Below are 20963 nucleotides of genomic sequence, written 5' to 3'. Positions count from 1 at the left end.
CAAAGTGGTGCCTGCCTCGACAAAGTGGTGCTTGCTCTAGATTTTAAATGAGTGAATAGGGGGCAACGAATGGCAGTTTTATCTCCTACTACGAAGTTTGAGTAAATGTTAATCTCACACAAGATGCAGCATCGCTTGAAATGAAAGGAGACAACAGTAGGAGGAGAACTCCATTGCCATTTAACAAATGATAGCAATAGAATCTTAACAGGATCGCACTGAATTGTTTTGGCTTTTGAACAACTACACTGTATCTCTAAGTAACTGTACAGTCCCTTTTAAACGTAGCTGCTGAACTTTTCACCCAAAAATAGAGAAGAAATTAATCCATTTTATTATACAGGAAAATCAGAAAAAATTTCAGATGCACATAGTAAAAGAAAGTGAATATTTTAAAGACAAACCAATTATCTGACATCTAACCTAAGAATAGTTGTAATGAGAAAAACAGGACTTTTACAAAGAACATACATTTGACCATAGGTAAATAGTAGTTACAGAAGAGATACAGCTACTAGAAGAGATTTTTCAGATTCAATAGCTGATAAGTAATAAGTCTAAGAGTCTGTAACTACATGGTATTTAAAAAGAAAATTGATTCATCATGTTCCCCACGAAGAAACTGTTAAGACCCAGTGAACTTTTCTTCCTCTTGAAGCCGGTAGATCGAAGGAAATTGACAATCACATCTGAGATGCTCTTTCTAGGCTTTTTGCTGCATCTTTTAGCTTTCCAACTAAATCCTAAAAGATGGAGAACGTCATTTTAGAATTGATTTTATAATAAGCTCGCTATTAAGAAACAAATACATAATCTTTTTACATAGTTAAAATGGGAACAGCAGCACTTATCTCAATAAGATGACTTTCGTATTTTATACACATTATTTAAATGTCAAACAACTTTTACTATTCTTCAGTGCTTAAGTGTCCCACGTATATTTGCAACAAATAGTTTTTCACGTGGTTCCTTTATTAAAGTGCATTTATAACACAGATTGCATCAGCAGTGCATTCACAATTATCATTAAAATGTGCTAAATTAATTTCTAATATTTTGAAACTATTTATTGTTAAATTGTATACCAGCACAACTCTGAAGTAAAAGCACATTACATTTAATTCACTAAGCAAAACCTAATCAATATATATTATATGTATATTTCCAAATAAAACAAAGTTTCTAGGAAACATTTCATTTGAGCATGAAGTTTGTAACTGTAGTATCTTTGCATTCCTCTAACCCCACATTCTTTCAATTTTTCCCTAATATTTTCAATGCAACAGCCTTCTCACTACTTAATTACATGCTTAACTGCTAAGCAGAGATCAATGTATATTTCAATTCAGTACTTTCTCTTTAAGTGCAATTAACACCGATTACAACTCTTCAGTTTATCACTTTAATCAATGATGCAGTGGTTATCCAAATACCATTCTCTCCTTTATATTTTCTCTGTGTTACAGGAGATAAAAGTTGTAGAAAACTGGTGGTTTTCCTTTCAGATTAGCATTACATTTATAAGAAATGATTTCTATCCGTTTCTAAAACTCTACCAACAAAAGAGTAATTCTTAGTGTAGAAGGCAACTTCACATCAGAAACAGAGAAAAAATAAAATATTTCAGTCAACATGTTTTACAAAAATCATTCGTTGCAACCCCATATATTTTTGAACTGTTAGCAAACTTTGTAGTTGATTGACACCTGATCAAAATTCACAGCGCTGGAGTCAAATATAGAAACAGTAATGATATAAAGAAATACCTGTAATTGCTCCATAGTGCAACTAAAACTAACGTCAGGGTGTGATCTTGAGTCGTTGTTCTGAAGGAGAAGAATAACACCTTTTAATTAAAATGTGTCCCGAGCTTGTAGTTGCCTTTTATCTACTTATCCTGGGAAAAGTGATATACCCTACCTCCACATTTAAGGTCACCAAATAGGCAGGTCGGTAAGCTTTATGAAGTTGGTTGGTCTAAAGTAACAACAAAACACACATACACACACAAATCAGACATAATCTCAGAGAAGGAAATCAAATCAAAGTTTCCTAATGCGGTAAGATTACCTTGATCTGATATTCCAGGCGCCAAGAAACATCGGTTATGTGCAGAGGACATCTGCCTATGCTGAAAGATACAGTGGTTATGTGTACCCTACCCTAAAAGTAAAGGTCAGTTGTTTCAAGGGTTACGGTCAACAAACAGTAGGATGTTTTTACGATTTTTTCAAATGACTGCTCAAAAATTACAATTGTATTTAAATGACAGTGTTAAATACGAAAAGGAAAGTTAATATTCTGTTTAAAGTTGTTTAAACAATTGGACCTTTTTGCTATGTTAAATAGCTCATTATAAACCACCCACGATATATCTGGGTTTTTTTTTTACTTGTTTAATATCTATAACTAAAAAATGACTTATGTTGACAGAATAACCTACCTTCCCAATATGATTTCCAACGTAGCTTTGTTTTTCTGAAAAAAGAAAAACATGTATTTGCCAACTTCTACGGAATGAATAATTATAAAAGGGAAATATAGTTTAAAATGGGCGTAAAACCTGATATTCGGTGAAAAATTGTTCTATTCTCTCTCTATCAAATTTACAGTCTTCTAGATATGTGCTAGAGAGAGAAAAACAGAAGTGTATTAGTCTTTGAATATAAATTAGCAGTATAATTTAAAGTAACAGCCACTAGAAAAATAGGGTGGCTTCCAAGTACCTTATCGCGGATTTGTCGGCTTTGTGTTTTCCAGCCTCCAGTATACAAGTTGCAGCTGCTGCATGACAATGTTTTAATACTATTGGGTCAATATGTTTCAACTCTGGGTGATCTACAATAAATGAATTACTAGTGATATACTTGTTCTTGAAGCCCGAAAACAACTTAAAAGGACATTTCTTCCTTTGTAAAATGGACTATTCTAAGAAGTTACAAAGTAAAATACTTTATAATTTAGAGAGTAATTAATATGTAGTTAATTTATTAAACCAAATACAGCACAAAAAAGACAGGTTATTTACATATGTGAGCAATCATTGGTAACACAGTTTCAGTAATAAGCGAGTACAAGCATCTCCCTCAACCCATTAAAAATCTTAAGTATCCCTTAAATTCCCTCAGCCACTCGTAAGCACTTCTCAGAGTCCTATCACCAGAGACATAAAATTAAAATCTGACCTCGATTACATCGGTGTAAATTACTCCGGATTTACACCGGTGTAACTGAGATCAGAATCCGGCTCATGAAATTTAAGACTCTAAATACAAAGGTTCCACATTTTTTCTGAATATATTAGATCTTTTTCCTAATCCCTCTTCTAAATTTTCCCCATCCCCATTTTATTCAGTTTACTTATGGAATTAAATCCAAGGATCAAATTACAGAATGATGTAAATGATACACTAATTGCACGGATTTACTGCGATTGCCATAGGAAGAAACATCCCACAGGGGGGAAAACCCCAAAACAAACACATTTTTTGTTCGTGACCCAGGGAAGGCACGGACACAAATAAGCGGATTCCCTGGTTTTAATTGCTATATACATCACACAATTAAACACTCAAACACTCGCGTTTAGTGTAACTACTCCTCCGAATAATAATTTACTTCGGAACTATCGGCAGGTTAAATTTCACTAAACGGCTGATTAACCCCTCTCACCAAGTACACTAACATTGTGTTCAACAATTACAATTATACCTACAGCCACCCCAAAGTGATTTACATTTTCAAATAAACATTGTGGATTATATTGCGGTCTCTAGCCGAATAATTAAAACAAATCCTGTTGTTCCGCCCTACTGCTGTGCGAAACTGCATGTCAAATGTCAACACAGTACCACTTTGCATGTACTGACCAGGCAACCGGTTTTTATGACACAAACTGCACTGAAAACAAAGGGAACTGGGAATTATCAATTATATGTTGATAAAGGAGACATCAACTAAAGACTGGGACCACGGCTGCCAAAACCAAACTGGACTCACGGTCACCTACAAATTTGACCCTTGCCATCTTCATATTAACCTTTCCCGTTGGCAAATATACTGGGCTTATCCTCCCCTAGGGCTGTTTCAAATAACCAGCCGGGACAAGAAGCGATAGCAACTCAACTGCCCCAAATACCCAGGCTCCTTTCATTTAGCTTGCAATCTCTTTTAGGCCACAAGCGAGAAATTCACAGTTATTTCTGCAGTGAAATTACAAACATGGGGGAAGAGCACTCTGTGGACAAGCGATTACTCCGGTGTTTGTTTTGCTTGGTGCAGGTGACATAATCTGCGTTACAGCACAGGGATTTAGGGGTCTGGCACTAGCTACAATTAGCTCCAAACACAAGTCACAATCACGTAGCAGAAGATAAAAATAGATCCCTTTTCCTGTCTCTCTCCAGCTCTCAGAAAGACATTGCTAGGCGGGTTCCTTTCCTCTCCTGGCTCTTACTCAAAAAGCAGCGCTTACCTAAAGCTACCTGGTCCGCCTGGGTGTTGAGCAGGCTCTGGAAAGCCGTCTGGAGCAGAACCGTGTAGGCTCTAGGAGAAAAGCAGCCAGAATCGGCTAGGACCTGCAAACCGCTCTGCACATACTCCGACAGCTCCATTGTGAGCGCTGTGACCTTCGACACACAGCCCACGTGACACCAAGGCTCAGCTGATCTCGCAGCTCCGGAGGAGCTAGAGCGGCGGTGGCGGCTGCTGCTTGTTACATATAACTCAGCCCCAGAACACGAAGAGGAGCTGTTGCTGCTGGAAGCTGGGCACCCTTTCTGCCAAGCTAGACACCACACATAAGTGCTTTTGTATTTCATTCTCTTCCCCCCCCCAGCTTTCCAATGTGCTCTGTGTCTCCTTTAGCAGGGTAGGAGCAAAGCCATTTTCTAACTAAAATAATAAACATCGAATGTACATCTTTGAATTTTACACAGTTTGGCTATTAACTCCCTCCCACACACACACTTTTTGCGGTGTAAATGCCACCACTGATTTATTTGTAGGGAACAGACAAGGAAATTCCATGCACACACTGTAAACTGGCTTTACCCTGGCTCTGAACTTTCAATAACTTTTCAGCCCCAGGGAATGCATTTTTCTTCTCTTTTCTGCTATATATCTTACCATGGTTTACATTATCATTTGTGATTTTTTTCCAGCACGTTATTTACATCAATGTGCAGCTTCCAGATCTTTGTATGCCTCTTTTTTCCTCTAGGAATTGCTCCAATAAATTGCTGATAGACTCTGTTGGTATCATGTAGATGGACATTATGAAGAGAGGGCATGAAATTACCATTATTTTATTCGTATATAATATTTTAAAGAGACTGGAATGGTAGATTTATATTTTATATTTTGACCTGATACTTTCTCAGGTGTTGTGGAAAGCTGAATCTGTCTAATTTAATATTTGTTCTTCCTTTATGCAATATAGTTGCAGGCCCTGATCTTGCAAGCACTTACTCACATGTAGGGTTGCCAGATGGTTTCAACAAAAATACCGGACACGCTTGACATTACATCACAATCTACATTACATCTTATTTAGAAAATACTGGACATTTATATTTCCTCATTTATATTTTCTCAATTTGATTTCCGAACAGAAAGCTAAAATACTGGACTGTCCGATTCAAAACTGGACACCTGGCAAACCTACTCACATGCTTAAACGTTATGTACTATTAATCCAATAAGTAATTTGTAAGATGGGGGCCTTAATATTTCTTTTGTATCTTGTGACATGTTTGTAATATGTAAACCTATAAAATGAAAAGAAACTGATATTAGTGTAATGTTATCATTGAGAGTTTACATACACAAAAGTCACAAAATTTAAACCAAAATGCCCAAGGTTTTCCATTTAAATCAGTGGAGTTTAGGAGACCAAATACCTTTGTGGATCTGAGCCTTAATGCTATGACTCCCACAGCAAATATAACTCAGCTCTGTTTCATATATGTGGAATTTTTTATGATGTGGTGGGAACATTAACTATGAATTTTGTGAGTAATTTGTGTTTTTAAAATCTCATATCTACCATTGTAGTAATGTAATTAACAAATACTAATACAGAGTTTTTATGCGTTTACTTCAGTTTTAAATGCATATGTTCACACATTGACATACACTGTTGTTTGAATGTGTAATTATTAAAACAGACACAAGTGACTGTACTTCAATGAGACTATTCAGATATATGCGCACAGTTTGTATTTATATGGATTATTGCACTGTTGGCTCCGCAATGCTCCTGTCTGAAGCCAGAGGCAAATCTTCCAATGGCTTCACTGTGTAATGGATCTGGCCCTCGAAACAGTAAGGAAAATGATGTATTGGAGCAATTATTCTAACTCATTTAATACTTTTTTTTTTCAAATTTACTAATGCATAATTTTTCAAATTAAATTGGTTTAAAGCAGGGGTGGGGAACCTAAGGCCTGGGGGCCAGATACAGACCCTGGCTAACCTGGATCCAGCCCCCAAAGCTTTAGGACTGCTCCCCCTCTCCCCCCCCCCCCCCCCCCGCAGCATTGGAGAGCCAGCACTGGTGCTCCAGCCCCCCTCCCTCTGACCATCCCACCATGGTGCTGGAGCACAGAAAATCTACTAGGCTGGGCCCCCCTAGTGTCTGGTGTGCAAAAGGAATGTGGGGGGGTGTCTTTCTCATTTTTAGTGGGGGGGCATCAGTGAGGGTTTGGGGGTTGTTTTTTGTTTTTGTTTGTTTCTTTTCTTGTATGCAGCTCCTGACTGATTTTTCTGTGGTTCAGTGGTCCCTGACCCAAAAAAGGTTCCTCATCCCTGGATTAGAGTAATATGAATGTGAAAAAGTATAGTCTAAACATTTCATAAACATGACAAACTTTTATCTGAAGCTTACTGGATGGAATTTTACCAAACTTTCCCAGTAAAATATATTTGGATTAATAACTACCATAAGAAATGTCAACCAAAATGCTAAGACTTTTGCCAAGTTATAACCAACCAAAATAAGGGTGTAGAAACAAAATGATTCAACTACAATATCACTATAACAACGATATAATATGCATTCTTATATCTACAAAACACCAATATAGATAAATACCACCCGATAACTAATATTTTGATTGATGACCTTGTAAGTGTTAAAGTAATATAGTCCTAAAACATACAGTGCTGATGTAATAAGTTATATAAGAACTTTATATTTTGTTAAACTGTTATTTAAATGCTGTTTTAAGATTAACAGTATATAATAAGTAATAAGGTTTTTTTGCTGGCATGTATATCTCCTCCCTTTAACATCTGCATTTCCACATCCAGCCCACTTAATTAGCCTCATTAACATGGGTCCTACAACTGACAAGTACTTCTGCTGCTGCTGTGTATAATCATGTGGGTAAAATTTACTTTGGTTAGTCTCTAAAGTGCCACAGGACTACCAATGTATTTGTGAGTCAGCTAAGAACTAATGCAGGTAACTGACTCTCATCTGATATCCTCAGTGTAAAGATCTTATAATATATAAATGCTGTTTTAGAAAAATAAAATGACAATCTTTGAATAAAAATGAAACAGTTTAAAACACTTTTAGACATTATGCTTGTCCTGCATACCTGACTGTTCTTAGCCATTCTCTGTGTAATCAAACACTTCTTACTCAAGTAAAATTTCCACTGAAGTCAATGATAATTTTTCTTAAAGGGACGCTATCAATTTAAAATATAGATAATTTTTTAAAATGACTTAAAAGTATAATCTGCTCCTGAGTATCCTTGTCTATTTTTGTGATTTTAAAATTATGTTTTCCTGTATTTAAAACTATGTATATCTCCCCTGTTGCTATGTTAAAGACCTACACTAATGACAGGGGAAACAGTCAAACTATCCGTCTACAAACCCTATGCTGCCAAACGCATAAAGTAAAAAAAAATCTCTAATTTCTTTCAGCTTTACTAGTCTTAGCTATTATTCATAAGAATAATGGGTAAATTATATATATATATTTCATGCTAAATATAATAATTAAAATTAACACAATTTTTACATAATTTGAGACTGCTGCTTCACTCATCTGCTGACATATGTTGATATCATTTTTTGTTTGCAGGTGGATGACAGGTCTTTCAGCAGACTGGACTTCTTCTGGGAAGCAGCAGTAAAACAACAATTTTCATTGGGAGTTACCAGAACTATTTACAGTTATCAAGGTAATTAAATGATAGAATATTATCTCTAAAAGCTTTTAAAATGTTCATATTGGTATCTATCTGTACAGTGATAGCTGGATAGAAGATACCTAAAGGTTATGATCCTGCTGTTGAAGCCAATGAGAGTTTTTTCTGACTAAGAATGTAGGGTTAGTTTTTATAGGATTAGAATGAATCCCTGTAGTGATAGGCTTAATTCAATTCTTTAATGTCACTCTAACATACATTTTTGTGTGTCTTAATTTGAAAATATAAATGGGACAAAAGTCTGTATATGACTGTTCACATTTGCACAGCCTGTAATGTAAATGGATAAGAAAAAAAGCATTTAGTTCTCATTTTCCTTGTACTATGGGCTATCTTGTCAATCTATTATGTAAACAAGAGTTTGTGTACTTGTGGCCCAGTCACCTCTCTAATAAGGGGTAGGGAGGATGCCCAGAGACTGCAGGATCAAGCATTTAATATATATTGTATTGTATACATACTAGACTAGGTTTCAAGATAATATATTCATGCTATTAAAAAAGAAAAAATATAAATCTGCTATGCATTTTGAAGCAATATTTCTGTTTTGGCTGCAAAGTGAAAGTCACAGAGTTATGATCTTTAGAGACTGAGCAGACAGGAATCCTGGTCAGTTTCCTTTTGCAGTAGTGAAAGACCACAGAAAGAAGGGGAGAAAAACTAAGGCTATCTGTGCAGCTGTGTCATACAATAATAGTACATGTGACTGCTTTACACACATATGAAAGTGACAATATAAAATGGAGGAGAGATGAGATAACATAAAATGGAGGATAGGTCAGAAATATGAACACAGAGTTACAGAGGAAAAGAAATCACAGCTATAAAATAAAAGATATCTGCTGAAAGATATTGAAATACACATACATTGCACATAAGCGTATTGTAGACATTCATGCTCACAAGTTTTCTTGACATTTGCAGCATATTGAAAAATAAATTATAATTAACAATTTATTTCCTTAAATGCATAAATGCCTGAAATTCATGAAAAGATTATACATTAGTTTAGTTTATCTTCATTGCAAAAATCATAATTGTAATTAATCTACTCACTATCTCATTCTGACCTTTTATCTTTTGAGATAGAAGGTCAAGTTGATTCACAAATTTGTCAGATAAATTTAAGCATTATTTTGATGTTCATGCACAATGTGGATATTGTGTATATATACAGTATATATCATTTGTGTATATATGTATATTTATGTATAAATATGTATACATATATATATACACACACACATTACAAATTCTATTAATTATATTTTCCAAAAAAACCTAAACTGAATATTAAAAACAGTACAAAATAAATATATTAAGATGATACCAATAATTAGTCATACTAACTGCCACAACCCATTGTCTGTTTTTTCAGTTGTTCAGAATTCATTAAAACTAACATTGCGATAATATTCAAAATTGAATGACAAATCCTTAGCATGCTAGAATAATGAAGTCTAAGAAGTTGGACAAGACTCATAGGCTCTAGATTTGCATTTTTTCTATGTAATCTTCTCCAGTAAAAAGAAAGATGTAATAACCTAGAAAGATATCCTGCCATCAGTATTATGTATAACCATTACTGATATCAATGAGAGTTTCATCCACAGATTGTCTGCTCTCAGAGCCTTTTCTTTTAGGTAAGTACTGAGTTTTCCTGTTATAAAGCATATTTATTGTATAAAATACTTGAAGGAGATTATAAGCGAAAAACAGTATGGAATAATTAAATAGTAACAATGAAACATAACTTTCACTTGGTACATATCGAACGAGAAAATCATGAAAAATATAGACCTTGTTTACTATCTTAGATATGTCACTGTTGTAATAATGATAATTGCAGTATTACAGTAAAAGGACACACAGACAAAAATGGCCCAGGAACATTTTTGCCATTTTCATTGGCAGAAATCAAAATACTGCCATGAATCAAAGAATGACCAAGATTGTGTCTTTGATAAGATTCTTGTAGGCATCTCTTAGATCAGGTATAAGTGTAGAATTAGTCCTATTATAGTTTCTAAAAGTAATTTTGCAGTTTTTCTGGCAATTTTTTAATTAGTATTAAATCCTTAAATACATTTGTAGAAAAGGCCTCTTCAACAGAACATGCCTAAAAGTAGCCCAGAGATAGTGCTGATGGATAATGAAACAATTCAATTTCTAAGTGAAATATAACAAAAACATAAAGGATGTCTTCTATACTTTCTGTAACCTATGATGAAAATTACTGTAGTTTAGTTTTTTCTGATCATGTATTCAAAATTCCTGATTTCATCTTTACAGTTAAATCAGTGTTTCCAGTTTTGTAATCTTTCTTGATTACTGTAAGTGGGATTGGTGTTAAAAAGAAAGAAAAAAGAAGCATTTTCTATTTGCTATTCCTTGATTTCACTTTGACTTAATCACAAGTTTCTTCTATTTGTCAAGGAAGAAAGTTAAAACTAAATCTGTTTTTCCACTTTCCCTTGGCACATGGAAACAGTCCCATGTGATCAGATAACAAATACTAAACAACTTTATGAAAGTTTATATTCTGCATATCTGCGTTACGCACTTTTTAAATCTTAACATTTCAATCTTTTTTTTTCTTTTAATAAATACTCAGAGGCCAAAGTAGTCTGGGAAATTGTTCTCTTTCAAAGCATCAAAGTCAGTTCTGAATTATAACAATAAAAACAAGTGTTTTAAAGCACAAACATTTTACATTTGTGCCTCATTTTACTTAAAAATGTCAAATCAGTGTACACCGAATTTCACTATAAAATTGATTTGAGACTGAGACTTCATATGTCAAACAGTGGCACAGAGATAACTTGTATACTCATATGTCTCAGCTCCTATAAAAGGGGTTATTAATTAAAATATTGTAAGAGTTATATAGCTATTTTAGCAGGCACTGTTATAATACAGATACTAATATGATAAAAGTTATATAATAGTAGTTCTGCCTTTTTGTTGGTTTCATTATTATTTTTAAGTCTTGTCAATAAATGAATTTCAACTTACTGTATTCTCAGCCTCCCATTTTCTCTCACACAAACAAAATAGGCTGTGTAGACATTTGATGTTTCCTTAAGATAAAATTCTAGCGTACCTGACCAGATTCATGTAAATTTATAAATTAGGGCTATGTAAAGGATGCAAATCAGAGAATCACAAAAAATAAAGCCTGCTGTTTCAGCAAAGATGCTGGTTCAATTATATGTAATGTTATTCTTATATTGGAAATAAATACCATTTGAAATACTAAGCATGATACGAAATACATCTTTCTGAGTTTTCATTTTTATTCAGTATTTATATACAACATACATGTAATTATAGTAGACTTTAATACAAACATTCAGATCACAACAAATGATTTATAGACATCTAAAAGTTGTGTATGCAATTTATGTTTTCCAAGAAAGATTAACACTCATTCAGTTCATGCATTCAGTACAATGAGAAATTTTCTTATACATTTACCTTTCTGTATGCATTAGTTTTACGGTAGACTCTCCTTTTGCAAGTATTTTAGAGAGAAAACCAAACACATTTTAAGACTTGTCAAGGTTTTAAATCAGTCTTACTTTACTTGTTTATATCTCCTTGTTGTAAGGATCATAACTTCACTGTTGGAAGCCTATACAGATGATACTACGTTCTGTGACTATTATTATCACAATACATCCACAGTCTGTCACATTAATACTAGGCAGCATGTAGAAGAGCACAAAAAGAAGTAATTTTTGTAAGATGGCTCTCAGCAAATATGAGTTATAAAATAGATAAACCTCAAAAGAAATTAAGGCCACACATTTTTAGATAATCATTTTGTCTCCAGGTGCTTAATATCATGCCACTAAAATGTGATTTAGTGTGGGGCCAAATTGATAAAATAACTTTTTGTTTTTGTAACAGAAAGATGACTTTCTTAGTTCTATCTAGTTAGCTTCTTATCAAGGAAGATATATACTTAAAATTTAAACAGTTATCTATAATCAAACATTTACAGAGTAATTTGCTATGTGATTTTACTTCCATTCACAAGAAAGGATCAGCAGTTGCAAGTAGCAAAACTATTGGTATAATATTTAAAAAGTGGTATACGTTTCTGTAACAAGGATAGCAATATAACAAATGCAGGAGGTGCCAGAATGAAACTGTACTTTATTTCTGAAGAATTAAAAGTGTTGAAGTTTAGGGGGGAGGTTAATAAAAATCTTTGTTTAACAGATGGCCCAAAATGGTGCTTACATATCAAAATTATAGGCACTTTAGAAATACTTAATATAGATAAATAAAATCCTGTAGTCCTCACACAGCAAAACTACCTATTTCAGTTAAAGGAGAACTCTTGAGCAGTTTTTAGAAAATGTAAGGATTTCAGATTATTTAAATCAGTGCAGCTTCCTTGAATTACTGGAGTTAACAGCAATTTGCACCCGTTGAAACACTCACCCATTAGTCTGTAAGGGGCCACAGGACAACTCATTGTTTTTACTTGCCCATACAGATTATGTTAAGACAGATATCAGCTACCATTAATCATATATGCATCTCTCAGAGCAAATGTAATTTAAGTAGTGTTTTCTTTAAATATGTTAACCTCAACATTGTGTTCAAAATTGGGGGAATTTAGCTATGACATCAAATTACTTTGGTTTGATCATGTCAGTAATTACACATTGCAATGATCACTTTTAATTTTGATAAGGAGCACTGACAACTGGGAGCTCTATTTTGCTTCTGTTGACTGCAGGCCCTTGTACAGAAACAGTTCTTTACATCAAACAATTCACAAATTATTGCAGGAAATGTTTTAAATTTCTTACGGTTACATAGCATATTTCAGTTCCAATGCCTCGCATTTCTGAGATATAAATTGAGCTCATACAATCAGATCCTGCAGACACTTAAGCAACTAAATCCAAGCCTATTAATGTGTTGAAAATGATGCCTGTACATATATGTATTTGTAGGATCAGAGTTGTAGTTCTTACATTAAAATACTACCCTCTATAAACCAGTATTTTCAGAGGGATATAGACTAACAATTTATAACATCCTGATCTAGTTGTAATTTTTGGCTCAATTTATAAAACAAGAATGATGTCAATTAATAGAATTGTGAGCAGTATTCAGTGGCTATTTGGATTATATCATTTCATTATTACACATACTGGATCTGATCCTGCAACAATAACAAAAATATTCCTTAGACAATTAGTATAATTGAAATCAAGGGAATTTTGCTGGGGTAAGAAGAAAAGGATAGGGTCCATTGGTTATATAATACTGAGTTTATTCAGCATGTACAAATAATTTTGGTTTCCAAATACAATTTAAGATCAAGCCCATTATTAGGTTGCATTTACATGATGGCCAACGTGGGAAAGCAGAGAAGGACCATTCAGCTGACCCTACATGTAATAATTTAGCAATGTCACACAAAAATACCAGGGCTCATGTACTTTCTGTTTCATGCAAGATTTATTTGTTTGTGGGAAAGTTATAATAGTTGGTTGGTGAATTAGATCAATAAGCAGGGGGTAGTGATGGGAAAGGTTCTAATGCTCTTGGGGATTTTGGTATCTTAACACCACATTTAAATCAACAGGAATCATCAGAAACCCTAATCTAACTTTACTAAATAGAAAGAGTCTGGAAAATTACTGGTTTTGTATGTTATTATACACTAGAATATGACGGTGTTGTTACCTACATGAATGTTACCAGAATATGAACTTAACCGTACAGTGTTATGTTTTCAATCATTTATTTCTAGATGTAAAGTTTAACATTAATTATAATGTTCTCATAAATTTATATTAATTCTTTATTACGGAAAATATATGTTACATATAACGCTTGATCCTGAAGTCACTAACAGGAAAACTTACATTTGAATTCCAATGAGAATGGGACTTTAAGATTTGGTCTATAATGTTGGAAATCTTTTTTGCAGATTTGTCAATATTCTGTCAAAACATACACTAACAAAAACCACAAAGCAAAGAATGTTATTACACTAAAACATAAATGTTATTATTCTGTTTTGCAATTTTTTACATTAATTAATATAAAGCATAATAGATGTAGAAGAAATGAGAAAAAGGCAGAGCTTGATTTACAAAAGAATCCCAAGAATCCAAAGGATACAAAGGAATTTGAGGAGTCTGTAGTTCGGATATAAAATGACTTTGAGTTGTGGGATTGTTTTTTGTTTTATTTTGTGGAGTTTTGTTTTATAATGCAGATTGATGATGACTTTTTTTAAAAAAATTAAACATCTATCTATAAGGCCTAAATCAGCATTGCTTGCACACCTCAAATTCCTACTGACTCTAGAGGGAGTTTTATGTGCTGAACACACATTTCAAGATCAAGGTTTAGAAAGGTGAGAAATGGGGTTCTTTTAAATGAACACTATTTTTTTCACCAGTGGCTTTTTTATCTACAATTTTATTTAGATTTAGAACAAAATATATTTCTTCAGTATTGGTCAATGTGCATGTGCAAAGAGTTTGAAATAATAAAAAGTGTTCTGGGCATATGGTATAGTCAACAATTTAAAATGCTATACACTGAAAGTGTAGTTTATATTAAACATAAATATAAGTATAACAAGTATTCTCTGGAAAGGTATAGTTTATCTTTTACATGAAGAATTTCTAATTTAAAAAATTATCTGAGTCAGTTCTTTGCTTAAATGAGGAAATTATATATTAGAAGCACTTTTTTCTTGACAAATAATTTAATATTTATGGCCTTTGTTAAAAATAAAAGTTATATATTCCTTAATTCAAATATTTTCACATGTATCACAACATTGCAATGTCATAAGCATACAGTAGCTGTATAAGATCGAGGTATATATTCATTGATAGAGTAATTTTGATCTTCTCAGTCAGAAATCCTGTTCCCAATACCTCCATGTGATGTACATCCATAGAGCTAAGTCCTGATGTCATTATGTAGTTTTTATTCAGACAGGCTTTCACTGTAGTCCATGAGAAAACTGAGCAACAATGTCAAGACTCATAGACTCTTCATTGCTAATTCCTGTGCCGCACATTGCTAATTCCTGTGAAATCCTGTGTCTGGCTGCTTTCCACTCACTAGTGAATTCTTGTACCTTTACTTAGAATATAGGTGCTGGGCAATAACAGTTCAGGTAGTCATCCAGCATAACAATGCAAGTGTGATTTCTTCAGCAGAAAGCATGGGCACAATATCCAGTAAAACTGGGCACCACATTTCTTCTGTCACTTGACTGTATTTTTGACATGTATGTTGATCGAAAAAGAGGTACTAGAACAAGGGATGCAAGGAAACCATGCATTTACTGGCTTTGATGGTTCCAAAAAGACAAGTAGCTCTGGTCTGGAGGAGGTGCCTTGGAAACCAATGGAGGACAGCGTAGAAGTGTCAAAATGTGTGTAACATGAGCAAACAGCATAGCTGAAAATGTCAAACTGAACCACAAAGGAGTGAATTGAGCAGAGCTCCAGAAATGCACAGTGGATTGCCTTACAAAGTGGCAACACATGCCAAAGATGCATACCCCTGAGTGGTCTACAGTATGTGTGATGGTGTCCTTTAATGTGGGGCAAAGGAAATCAAAAGATTTCCGTGTTCTTGTGCCTGAGAAATACCCCTAGTTATACTGGAAATAGTCACAGTGGAAAAGAGATGATTGTCACTAGCGTCATTCAGCTTGTGAATTGAAGTAGATCTCTTGAAGCTTCATGACTCTATATCTGTAAATGCCTAATTGCGAAGCATAGGCAGGTAGAAAGAAGATTATGATCCCTGTTGCAGTGCTTGTCAAACTAATGCCCATAGGCCACACTTGTCCCTTCATCTTGTTAAATATGGACCCCATATTGGAGTGAGTACAAACAACTTTTCAGACACATTTCCTTCCCTTGTGCTTTTACTTCCCTATGCTACTGTTGATAGTTTTCAAGAACACAGGAATACATGTAACTTCCCTATATTTGCTTTAAAGCTAACAGCTACAGCAGCTAAAAAGCACATAGAGATGGAAATGGAGTATCAGGAAAAAATATTTTCCACTGCTTGTGCTCTGTGTTCCTGTATTCAGTGAAAAGACATGAGGAAGCAGAATAGGCAAGCAAGAGCAGAAATAAGAAAAGAAAGAGAGTACAGGAACAGGAAGAAAAGGAGAGAAAGACACAGCCAGAGAGGAGCCAGGAGGAAGAGGAACAAAAGAATGCCGAATCAGGCGACAAAGAAAAAGGAGAATGAGTGCTGGAGGGAGACATAGCGAATGAAAAATGAGAAAAAATCAAATAGACAAGAAAGAGAGAAAGCAGGAAAGGGAGAGGACAGGGATTGAAAGGCAGACGAGAAAGCTATATATAGAACAATGCAGCAGAAAAGGGTAAAAATATAGGCTTTCAAGGTTTTATTTTAGCTTTTAGTGTTTTGTGTGTGCATTTTGTTTTTACAATGCTAGGAAATTGGTGTTTTGGGCATTTCCTGTTACCATTCCTCTTTTCTTTGGTCTCTAGCTACTGATTCTTTGTTTCTGCTTTTGCCTTCTGTCTCACTCCGTCTTCAGCCTCCCACCCCCCTCTTCCTTCTCTGCCTTTCTTTCAGTGTTAGTGAATGGGGATGTAGTCCATTGGTGTGTGAACAGAGCCAAAATTTTGTCCAACCTGCAAGTAAGGATGTTGTTATTCTTTTAGTATTTTCTCTGAGAAGGCTCAGCTGAGACAGCCTGAAGCTATCGGTGTAGATCTGAATTAGCATATGAGGGCAGTCTGACTTTTGCTCCTAGGGAATATGGGAAAAGCCTTGATTTCACGGAGCTTTACAAGGAACTAATGCTGAGAAATTTTGAACTTTAGTTGATGAAACCCAAGAGAAAGTGCTGAGGCAGAAAAACAAAAACACCCTCCCTCACAAAAAAAAAATGATATTCCTCTATTAGCCTTACCTCTTGCTTTCCGTGAATGTTTCACCTTCTGTGTGTGCATCAGTTAGACTGCAAGTGTTTCCTAGCAAGGGCTGCTATTTTTGCATATAATATAGTTCTGGGCACATTGTTAGTGTTAAACACATAATAAAAGTATTATTTATGTATTGTATTATTAAAATGAATTTTATCCTGAATAGAAAGTCCATAGCTTTGAACCCAAAAATAGTGACAACCAGGGAAGGGGCAATGAGGGGGCTGAGAATCCATAGTCTGCACTGATTCTGGGTGTTTACCTGTCCTGTGATAGGGGGCTGTTGGTGCCAAAGAAGTTATTCTGATTAGGCTGGAGTAGCAATTGTAGAACCACATCACAGCCTACGAGGCAAATTTCTTTTCCCTGCTCCCAGGTATCCAGGCCCGTTATTTAGAGGGGATAAGGAGAGAATTTGAGCCATAGTAACAGCTTTCTGCTAGAAAAATATCATCAGGGCATGTGATAAAAACAAACATGTAGAGTTTATGTACAGTTTATGAGATTAACAGATTTGATTATGTAGCTGTTTCCGTCTATATTGTCACAAAATGATAGTACTTCACATAAATAAAGCAGAAATCAGAATATACATTGTAAAGTATCCAAGAGAGCTGTTCTTTTATAATACACTTTTAGAAATAGATGGCTCACTAATATAGCTGAATGCCTGATTGACTCTAAAAGGTTCCTTTTATTGGGCAGATAATATGAATTTTGAAAAGTAAAGACTTACAAAGTATCTATTTACCTTATCCATTATGTATTAAAATCTATTAGACAAATGTTAAGGGCCAATTCCTCTGCTGGTATAAATGGTGCAGCTCCAGTGAAGTCTGTGGAGTTGTGCCAGCAAAGTATTTGGCCTCATCTCTTTAAAACACCATAGATAAAGATATAGATATAGATTACACATTAGCTACTTCAATTAACCAATCAATCAAATTATATTTCTTAAATTGACCATCTTTGCAAATAAACAAGCTGCATAGAATTGAAACAGAGTAAAGATACAATAGTTAACTTCAAAACATTGGTAAATAACATTTAAAAAACCAATATCCCACCATTTAATTCATGCTGAGATTTAGGTTAATTAGTTAATGTTTACACACATCATTGAAGGTGAAAAATGTTATATAAGTGCTAAGCAATATCCATATTATTATGGGAAGCTGGCTTCAATCTTACCTGTGAAGAGATGATTTACATAATTCTTTTGTAAATACATGTTTTTACATGGTAGACAGATAATAAATAGTATATAATGTGGCATCTATCACTGAGGTAAAATTCTCTTTGACATCACTGGGCGATTTGCCTAGGGGCTTCAGGATTGGGCTAATAATATTAACAACAACAGCCAATATTTAGATAACATGAAAGTTATTAACCAAAGGAAGGGAATGGGAGATTAAAACTAAAGCTTTCAACTGCCTCATCTGAAAGTTATCCTGTTATGACTAATTACTGCAGTGCAACAATAAGGCAAATCCCAGGCTACATTTCAGCCCTAATTTTGAATTCTCTTTTAAATATCATATCACAAAAGCAATATTATTTAGCTATGGCAATTTGTTTTGGAGCATTAATATTAAACCAGTACAGTGGTTTCCTATTTAGTGGATTACAAAATGTGTGGGGTTTGGTGAGTATTTTCTCACTGGTTATGAGAAAAATCTCTTTGATTTGCCTCATATAGCTATTAAATAGCTACAGAAAGATTGATTATGGTACTATAAAGTACTTCATCATTAATAATTGTAACAGAATATAAACAGATTCCATGACTGTGTGAGGCCTTTATTAGAACATCTGAAAAAAAATCATTCCATCAGTTTGCTGTGGAAATTTCTGGCAAAACTGATTTCTTTGGCTTTCCAGTGTTTCATATAGCAACATGCTATTCTCTCACCAGTACAGCAATAATGAGGACTTAAGTCACAATCATATTAGTAGTTATAGACAAACCCTCAATAAAACAAAATACAGTAATGATTGCAATAACATATGTGTAGCACGTAATGATCCTGATCTTGTCCCTATAGAAGTTTATGGGATTTTAGTTGCTGATCTCACTGAGAACATGATTAATCATATCATGCATGCTAATATATTTAAATATTGAACCTAATGGTTCACCTTATATGTAGGCAAAACTCCTACTGAAGTCAGCAATAGGGTTCCTGAATACATAGTACAGGATCAGGCCATTACTGGTAGCTTATAGTTGCTATACAGGCTTGTGTCTAGGAGTGCATGCAGTGTCTGCGCTTAGGCTGCCAAATCAGATTGTGTCTGTGATCTATGTTCATTCTGCATGCTTGCTAGAATAATTTATTATGATACTGTGCTTCCAAAGAATACATTCACTTCCAGACACTATAGTAATACCATACAGTTGGTTCAAATAAGCATTCCAAGCCAGTGCATTTTTCATCTTGAAAAAAAAATGTCAATGCCAAAGAAGTTTTGTTTTATTTAGTACCTACTGTCATTGCATTTGATACCAGGTACAGAATTAATATATTAAAAATAATAATTACTCTCTAGGCCTTTGCATTGATTTTCATTTATTGTTGCTTTTCATTTATTTTGTTGACCAGTGCTGTCAAAATGAGAGGATAATCTGCTCATAGTATTAATTTTCATGAATTATTGCCCTATTCTGTATAAAACTTCATTGTTTATTTTTTTCATATTTTGGATAAAATGACTCTGGTATTATCTGAAGCAGAATCTGTTTGTAGGATGCGGGTTGCTCTTGATGTTATCTTGCTGATACACAAATATATTGCTGCTGATTCGCAAATTTAACTAACCAAATAAATATTCAGTGTATGCCAATCTTTTGTGCACTATTAGAAATGTATTACTTTGTATGTCTGCAACACGTTGACTGACAGCTCATTTATTAATACTGCTGCTATAGAAAAAGCAAATGGAGCGCTCTAAGGCTATGTCTACACTCGCGCCTTTTTGCGTGACAAATATGCAAATGAGGCTAAGTGTGGAATATTGCCGAGCCTCATTTGCATACCTAATGATCTGCCATTTTTGCAGAAGAGGCGCTTGTGCCACAAGGAGCTGTCTACTCTGCCCCTTCTTGCGCAAGTAAAACCCTCTTGCTCAATGCCGTTATTCCTGAAAATAATCGGCGTAACAGCATTGCGCAAGAGGGTTTCTCTTGCTCAAGAAGGGGCAGTGTAGACAGCTCCTTCTGGTGCAAGAGCCTCTTCTGCAAAAATAGTGGCTCATTAGGTATGCAAATGAGGCTCGGCGATATTCTACACTTAGCCTCATTTGCATATTTATCGCGCAAGAAGCCATGAGTGTAGACATAGCCTAAGCGTCTCAGACAAAACCATCATCAAAGTCATGGGAATGTTGGCTGTGTAAAGACTGCAGGATTGTGCCTAGAATGGGCCAGAATATGCTCTCACCAGTTACACTCCTGCAGCCCTATTAACTTTTGACTCCAGTGAGGTGGTACCTGTTCAAATGTGAAAAGATTTAGCCCCCATCTTACTTTTTGATAGGGTGTTATTCTTCACTAGTTAGAAGAAGGAATATATCACTTTTATTTTTATTTTTATTTAGTATAGCTTTTGATTGAAGCAATACACAATGATACAAATCAGCACCTCCACAAAATTCATTCATTCATTCATTCATTCATTCATTCATTCATTCATTCATTCATTCAAATTAAGCTTTCATACTGGATAATCTTGGATAATCTTGTGCAAATTCATGCCTTCTGAGA

The 20963-nt window shown here is 34.6% G+C and overlaps 1 protein-coding gene and 1 long non-coding RNA gene across 3 annotated transcripts in view; one reads left to right on the top strand and one right to left on the bottom strand.

Annotated features, from left to right (window-relative positions):
* Nucleotides 1-311: 311 nt before the first annotated feature.
* On the bottom strand, nt 312-4653 carry COMMD3 (COMM domain containing 3). 2 transcript variants are annotated; one of them, XM_006119522.4, is made up of 8 exons: nt 4475-4653; nt 2727-2784; nt 2564-2627; nt 2444-2478; nt 2071-2131; nt 1921-1977; nt 1767-1826; nt 312-743 (listed from the first exon to the last, which is right to left on the bottom strand). In XM_006119522.4, exons 1-8 carry the CDS (start codon nt 4611-4613, stop codon nt 684-686), a joined length of 534 nt encoding a protein of 177 aa, XP_006119584.1. In that variant the 5' UTR covers nt 4614-4653; the 3' UTR covers nt 312-683. The 2 variants fall into 2 exon arrangements, with proteins under 2 accessions (XP_006119584.1, XP_006119583.1); XM_006119521.3 differs by having other exon boundaries at nt 2727-2838; nt 4475-4650.
* The window catches only part of LOC142827359 (uncharacterized), a 31383-nt gene continuing 15046 nt past the window's right edge, over nt 4627-20963 (top strand). Inside the window, exons 1-2 of the long non-coding RNA XR_012902071.1 lie at nt 4627-4803; nt 8099-8198. This is a non-coding gene — a long non-coding RNA (uncharacterized LOC142827359). The remainder of the gene's footprint in view (nt 4804-8098; nt 8199-20963) is intronic.

Source organism: Pelodiscus sinensis, chromosome 2 (assembly GCF_049634645.1).
Source record: "Pelodiscus sinensis isolate JC-2024 chromosome 2, ASM4963464v1, whole genome shotgun sequence".
In the NCBI taxonomy this organism is placed as follows: domain Eukaryota; kingdom Metazoa; phylum Chordata; order Testudines; family Trionychidae; genus Pelodiscus; species Pelodiscus sinensis.
The sequence above is the reverse complement of the archived record's forward strand: the minus strand, read 5'-3'. Positions and strand labels throughout refer to the sequence as shown.